We start from the raw sequence: 7,650 nt of genomic DNA on the forward strand, positions 1-7,650 counted from the left end.
TGTGTGTGTGTGTGTGTGTGTGTGTGTGTGTGTGTGTGTGTGTGTGTTTGAGTAATGGTAGGTGTTTGTAGTGTGCGTACCATGTGTTACATGCCTCTGTATGTGTGTGGTGTGTAGATCCTGTACCTATATGTAGACTCTGGCTTCTCCAGGGATTCCCATGATAGGTTCTGAGCCTTCCTCCTCAAAACTGAGCCTCACCCTGTCTCCAGGTGTCAGGAAGAAAGAGCCCTGTTGCAAGCGATGCTGGAGCAGAAGCAGCAGGAGGCTGAGAGGAGGGATGCCATGTATCAGAAGGAGCTTGAAGGGCAGAGGGACCTGGTCCAGGCCATGAAAAGGAGAGTGTTGGAACTGATTCAGTAAGAATGGGGCTGGGATCGGACACTGGGGTGGGAAGGAAGGATGGTAAGGCGTGTGGAGGCCGGGCTTGAAGACTACTCCACTCCAGAGTTTAGACCTTTCCATATGTGGACTTGCTTCCTTCTGCTAGTGACCTTGTGCTGTCACTAATTACATGTCCCATGTTACAGAGGGGAAAACTGAGGGCCAGTAGTACTGACTTGGCCACTAAAGACAGACAACGCATAAACCACATAGTTCTCTGGCAATAATGTATGCTCTCACTTCAAGAACTGCTCTCTGTCTCCCATTGTGGTTAGAAGAGATTCCTCCATCTCTCTTAGCTCACCAGTTGAGAAGGGATTGAAAGAAGGAAGGGGAAACTCGGACTACCAAGAAGTGACCACACGCCTACACCTCCCTGCATGCTGCACTTCCACCTCTGGACCTCTGGGTCCAGCCAGGGGCAGCTATTCTAGGTACCAGAGGCTAAGCTTGCCAGGGCTGACTCCAGGCTCACTGAGACAGGGGAGACATGTAAAGCACACTAGTCCTTCAGTCATCTAGAGAGGTAACACACATGTGTACCTCCACAGACACGAACACACACATGCATGTGCATTCCTTTCAAGCAGCACTGGAAACCCCCACACTACTGCCCTCAGGTTCCATGAAAATCAGCAGGTTGCTGGAGTTGTCCAGCAACTAAATTCTTTTGCATAAAATTCACACATTAAAATCGAAAAGGGAGCAAGGTCGGCTGGGAGTGTCTTTGTCCACCCTCCTTAAATTATTAAATTACTTTAATAAATTAATAATAAATAAATAATCAATTTAATAAATTAATTATTAAATCAATTTAATAATTTAAGGAGGGTGGACAAAGACACTCCCAGCACAAGCCTGAGAACCTGAGCTAGAGCCCCCAGATCCCATGGTGGAAGGAGAGAACCAGCTCCTGACAGGTCCTCTGACCACACACGTGCACAGGCCACACTCAGGCCTGTCACCCTAGCAATGGGGAGGTACAGCCAGAAGGATTGTGTGTTCTAGAGCAGCCTGGACTATGTTGTAAGACCCTGTCTCAGAAAAAAAAATGTTTGTTAATTTGTTTAATTCACCAAAAGGATTAGAAAATAAAGATAAAGCAGGCTCTCAGTAAACAGAATAAAAGCAGGTGTCAGGCTGGAGAGATGGCTCATCGGTTAAGAGCACTGATGCTCTTCCAGAGGTCCTGAATTCAATTCCCAGCAACCACATGGTGGCTCACAGCCATCTGTAATGGAATCTAATGCCCTCTTCTGGTGTGTCTGAAGACAGCTACAGTGTACTCACATACATAAAATAAATAATATTTTTACAGAAGCAGGTGTAAATAAGAAGAGAAGCAAAGACAGAGAAATCAATGTAGGGGAGCTGGAAGATGGCTCAGTGGATGAAGTGCTTGCCATGTAGACATGAGGACCAGAGTTAAGATCCTCAGCATTTACGTTAAAACCCAGGGACGGCTGACCAATGGTAGCACACACCTTTAATTCCAGCACTTGGGAGGCAGAGGCAGGTGGACATCCATGAGTTCAGGCCAATCTGATCTACAGAGCAAGTTTCAGGACAGCCAGGGGTATACCGAGAAACCCTATCTTGAAAAGCAAAAACAAACAAAAAAATAAACAGGCCTGGAGAGGTAGACACAATAAGATCCCTGGAGCTTGCTAGCCAGCTAATTAACCAAATGGGTGAGCTCTAGGTTCAGTGAAAAATGCTGCCTTAAAAACAAGATTGAAAGTAATTGAGGAAGATGCCTGATATCAACCTCTGGCCTCCATGTGCATGCATATGAACACACACACACACACACACACCAGTCTAAGAATCCTAGCACCCTCTCCAACTGGCAGAGGTTTCCAAAATGAAGAAATGAAAATCAAGTAGGTTATCAAATAAATTCTGGAAAAGATTAAAAATATGCATTTCAGGCTCTGATGGACATCAATCTTTAGATCTCACTGAATGCTCAGCACAATAAACAAAAGAGGAAACTTGAAATTCATACCTAGATATGGCACTGTGACATTTCAGAAAAGCAAAGAGAAAGAGCATATTTTCAGATTACCTAGAGGGAAATTCAAAACACATAAGCAAGATAGAAGAATTCAACGAGTGACCATATCTGAGATAATAATTCTCAAGTTCTCAGAAAACCCAACTCTCGAACTAGAATCCTGTGTCCATATAAACCATAAATTAAATGAAGAAGGTGAGGACATTAATCAGACAGGTCCCAGAAAAATCCAACTCCCACACAGCCTTTCTTAAGAAGTTAGTTGAGGATGTGTTCCTCAACAAGAGGGAAGCGAGCCAAGAAAAGAGAAGATGTGATTCAGGGAGCATCAGTTCCACCTAGGAGCAAGAGAAGGGGATCCCTAAGAGAGCACACAGTGGGAGAGTCAGGAGAACACTTGCTGTGATGAAGGACGTGAGGGAAGTCAGGCACAGTGGTGCATGCCTGTGATCGCAGTACAAGGAAGGTTGAGGCAGGAAAATCACATGCTCAAGACCAGCTTGGGCTACTTGAAAGAACCTGTCAACAGCAATGGTGTGGTAGGGGTAGTAGTGATAATAATAATAATGAGAGAAAAAACAGTATGTCAAAGGCAGATAATACACTAAGTCAAGAAAGACAGAGGGCTGGAGAGATGGCTCAGCGTTTAAGAGCACTGGCTGCTCTTCGAGAGGACCCAGGTTCAATTCCCAGCACCCACATGGTGGCTACCAACCATCTGTAACTCCTGTCCCAGAAGATTACCCACCTTCTTTTGGCCTCCTTGGGCCCTGCATGCATGTGTGCATAGACATGTATACAGGCAAAACATCCATATACATAAAATAATAATAAAATGAAATTAAGAGAAAGGCCATTAGAAGCTTTCAGAAAGGCTAGGAGTGTGACTCACACCCATAGATAACTCTCATACTCAGGAGACTGAAGCAGGAGGATAGCCACTGGTTAAAGAGGTGGGCTACAGTCTGAGATCCCACCCCCATGCCTTTCAAGATAGGAACAATAGAGCTGGCATGATGGCTCAGCAGGAAAAGGCATTTGCCACCATGCCTGGCAAGTTCAGTTCCTGGAATCTTGTAGAAGTAGAGAACGAAGTCCAGAGAGTCCTCTGATCTCCGTGTGTGTGTGTGTGTGTGTGTGTGTGTGTGTGTGTGTGTTAGTGTGTGTCTACACACATACATAGCACAATAAATAAATCAATGTAAGCTTAAAAGCACAACTTAGTTATTTAGGGAAAATGTATATAGTATCTAATGACATAAATGCTATTCATTTGTCTTATTAATTTTGTCTGGTTTTTGTGATGGTGGGGATTGAACCCAGTACTTACTGATGCTAGGCAAGCCCTTCCGTACTGAGCCACAGCCTCAGCCTCTTGCCTTCTTCAGTGCTAGAATATTGTCTAATAATAACTCACAAAAAATAATTGGAAGCCAGGCAGTTGTGGCCATTAATTCTAGCCCTCAGAAGGCAGAGACAGAAAGAGCTCTGAGTTCAAGGCCAGCCTGGTCTACAGAGAGAGTTCCAGGACAGCCAGGGCTACATAGAGAAACACTGTCTCAAAAAACCTAAAGCAAACAAACAAAAGACAATTGGAATGATAAAACAGAATATGGAAGAGCCTGGGCAGATGGTAAGTTGGTAATGTACTTGCCACAAAAGCATGAGGACCTAAGTTGAATCCCTCCCACTCGATGTTAAAGCCAAGCATGGCCGTGTGCACCTGTAACCCAAGTACCAGGAAAGGCATACATGGGAAACCCAGAGCTCATCTTTGGCCAGCCATTCTAGTCCAATCAGTGAGCTCACTATCTCAAAAAATAAAGTGGAAGATGACTTCTGACCTTCACACACAACATGTGTGAGCACATACACAGACCTATGTACACATCCACCACACATGAAGACACATACATGCACATACAGAAACAGAACGTGAATATAATATTAAATATAGAAAATATTCATCTAGCACGTTTTGTGAAGATGGGCCTGTCAATCTTGTGCTACGTGATACAGTGGTCACCAATCATGTGAACAAGTTGCAAGCTTGAGATACTGAGCTGGTGCAACTGAGGGACTGAGGTTTTCTTCTTGTTTGATTTATATGGAGTGCAAACTCATAGCTAGTGGTTCCCTCACTGGTTGCTTTAGCAGAGGACGAGTTAGGGGAGGGGAGGCTTGCAGAATGGAAGTCACGTGGTGTTGCTCATGGTTAGCAGGAGAGCTATATAATTATAATCTGTGAATTGACAAGAGTAACTGACAGAGGAACCCAAACCAGGGATCTTAGTGCATTGGGAGGAAGGAGAAGTCGGTGGAGACAGTCATAAGTAAGACTCCTCCACCTTCAAAGGAAGGTTCTCTATAGAGAATGTTCTCTGCCAAAGCAAGTATGTAAGCCTGTTACTTAATATGGAAGGAATACCAAGAGGAAATGGTTGCGGAGGAGTGTTTATCTTGGTAAATACCAAGGAGAAATGGTTTACCACTGAAAAGGGAAGGAGTGGGGGGGTGACTATGCTTTTTATATAAATGCTTTTGTACAGTTTGATTTTTAAACACCTTTTATTTCTTATTGTGTGTTTGTACGTACATGGAAGGTAGGAGGGAAGGCACATGTGTCAGAGGACAACTTTGTGAAGTCTATCCTCTCCTTCGCCTTTCTGAGAATTCCTTTACCCACTGAGCCATCTCAAAATCCCTTATTCGTTTTTTTTAAAGGCTTACTTATGTATATGTGTTTTGTCTGCGTGTTTGCATGCAAACAATACTGCACATGCGCAGGTGGACACACACACACACCACTGAAGAGGGCAAGGATGATAGGTAGGTGTTTGTCATACGAACATAAGGACTAAACAATCAATCCCAGTGCTAAGGAAGCAAAGACAGACAGATCCAGGGGACCCACTGGCTAGCCAGCCCCGCCTACATGGCACACTTCATGCCAATGTGAGGTCTCCTTCCTCCAGCAGCACCTTCCTCTCTCTCTCTCTCCTCTATGTGTAGCCAGACCACTGGATACTTTGTGGGCTGTTTTTTCTTCCACCTTTCAACCCTCTGACACTCAATAGGAGAGGTGAAAGGCTAGAGGGAAAGGGGGTGTCATTATCATTAGTCTACTTCCTGATGATTAGGGGCATCCAATCCCTTGGGGGGCAAGTTTGATCTTTGCTGTCAGGATACCTAATTTCTTGTTGTTGTTGTTGTTGTTGTTGTTGTTTCAAAATCACACCCCTGCTAGAGCACGAGGCAAATCATAATCAGCTGCTGTGGATAATCTGAAGCAGGCCCATATCCCACACCTGGGGTTAAACTATTCTGATAATATTTCTGTATTTTTAAAGAAACCAAAATCCTCACTACATCTATGTCTCTCCACCCGATCCATCAGTGAGAAGGACCACCAATGGCAAAGACTCCAGCAGCTGTCTGCTGTGGCCCCTGGACACTGCGTGGGCTGTAACAAGGCCTTCAGGCGTCTGTCTCGGCGGTATCCTTGCAGGTAATGGAAAGGCACAGAGTCTGGGACAACTCACAGACCTGTTTACTCAGGAAACGAAACTTATTGTTTGTGTTTGATTTGTTTGGTTTTTAAGGACATTATCTTTGACATCTACTTCAGGGTGTATGTTTGTGTGGCATGCTTTCATGCACATGTGTGCGATAGCACACATGTGAAAGTCAGAGAAAAACTTGTAGAAGCTGGTTCTCTCCTACCTTGTGGGTTTCAGGGATCAAACTCGGGTCACCCAGTTTGGTGACAAGTACCTTTATCCCGTGAGCCATCTCACCAACAGTGGTTTAGTTGGCTATTTTGAGACTATGTACCCCAGGCTGACTCTAAACTCATCATGTGACCCAGGCGGAACACAAATGTATGATCCTCCAGTTTCAATCACTCCTGCATGCTGACACTATAAATGTTCACCTCCATGCTAGGGTGTGGGAAATGTGTACTTGTAAAGAGCCACTTGAGCTTGGCCCTACAAGTCACCCTATCTGGCTACTGCTGCTAAGCAGAATCCTGAAATAGAACAGTGGGCAGGACCACAAAGGAAGAAAGGTAGATCTTAGATGATGAGGCCATTAACCTCCCAGCATGCAGGTTAATGGGGAGAGGGTTCCTGCACCTCTGTACAGAAAGAACACTCCCTTCCCCTCCACTGACTTCATGGGGAGGACGAACAGGAGGAGGAAACAAACCATCAGAAGAAGCTGCCACCTGAATTAGAGGCTCTGGAGTGAGGTATCAAGACAGGCTGTAGGGAAAGGGAAGCATCCTGAGCTAACCAAAGGCTGCCCTGCTGGACCATGAGGACAGGCAGATCTTCCCCTAGATGCCAGCCCAGGCTTCCCTGTCTCTATTTCCAGGCTCTGTGGAGGCCTGGTTTGCCACACCTGCTCTGTAGACTACAAGAAGAGAGAGCGTTGCTGCCCAGCCTGTGCCCAGCAGGAAGAAATCCAGGTCACCTGACCAAGAGAGCACAAGGAACTTAAGACCAGCCACCCCACCAGTTCACTCTCTCCATTCCTCTTCCAAACCCTGATGTCTGGCTACTCTTTTCTTCTGGGAGCTGGTAAGCTGGGACCCCAGCACTGCTGTGGAGGGCCAGAGGGAACAGCTGGCAGTCCACAGATAGGCCTAGCTCTGCCTTTCCTGTGGAAGGGGCTGAGGGGCACATGCCCCCATCTTTAGAAGCATTGTATCTGATAAGGAAGACATGCTATAACCTCTTTGTAAAGTCCCTTGAAGCACAGGGAGTCGTGACCATGAAGAAGAGCAGCCTAGGGCCCAGCTGTTTCCTAACCACAATCCCCCTCCCCCCTGGAACCTTCAGGAACCTCCCCTCTGGTCTCCTTCAGGGGTCTTGTCTCATGTTTCATAGATTTACTGAGGTGTTGTTGACATTTAATAAACATTGTGTAAGCATGATGAGTTTTTACTTTAATACACTTCTCCAGACACAGGCATCGGATCCAAGGCGACATCCTCCAGCTCCTGCCTTCATGCTGAGGCATCCACTGACCCCACCTTGTATCACCTGGAAGTACAGGCACTTCCTAGAAATTTGTAGTAGAAATGAAATTGTACAGTTCACTGTATTATTGCTACCTCAACACCACATATTGGTTTGAGATTTGTCTAGATATTGCATACAACTCTTGTTCTTTCCTGTGTGTGTGTGTGTGTGTGTATGTGTGTGTGTGTGTGTGTGTGTGTGTGTGTGTGTGTGTGTGTGTGT

The 7,650-nt window shown here is 45.5% G+C and overlaps 1 protein-coding gene across 1 annotated transcript in view; it reads left to right on the forward strand.

Moving 5' to 3' along the window:
- Rufy4 (RUN and FYVE domain containing 4) overlaps positions 1-7,439 on the forward strand; it is a 19,449-nt gene extending 12,010 nt beyond the window's left edge. Inside the window, exons 9-12 of the mRNA XM_028760694.1 lie at positions 213-359; positions 5,799-5,909; positions 6,779-6,984; positions 7,370-7,439. Coding sequence (XP_028616527.1) covers positions 213-359; positions 5,799-5,909; positions 6,779-6,881 — 361 coding nt within the window. The 3' untranslated portion in view covers positions 6,882-6,984; positions 7,370-7,439. The remainder of the gene's footprint in view (positions 1-212; positions 360-5,798; positions 5,910-6,778; positions 6,985-7,369) is intronic.
- The last annotated feature ends 211 nt before the right edge of the window (positions 7,440-7,650 follow it).

Source organism: Grammomys surdaster, unplaced genomic scaffold (genome assembly GCF_004785775.1).
Source record: "Grammomys surdaster isolate TR1022 unplaced genomic scaffold, NIH_TR_1.0 126546, whole genome shotgun sequence".
NCBI lineage: Eukaryota > Metazoa > Chordata > Mammalia > Rodentia > Muridae > Grammomys > Grammomys surdaster.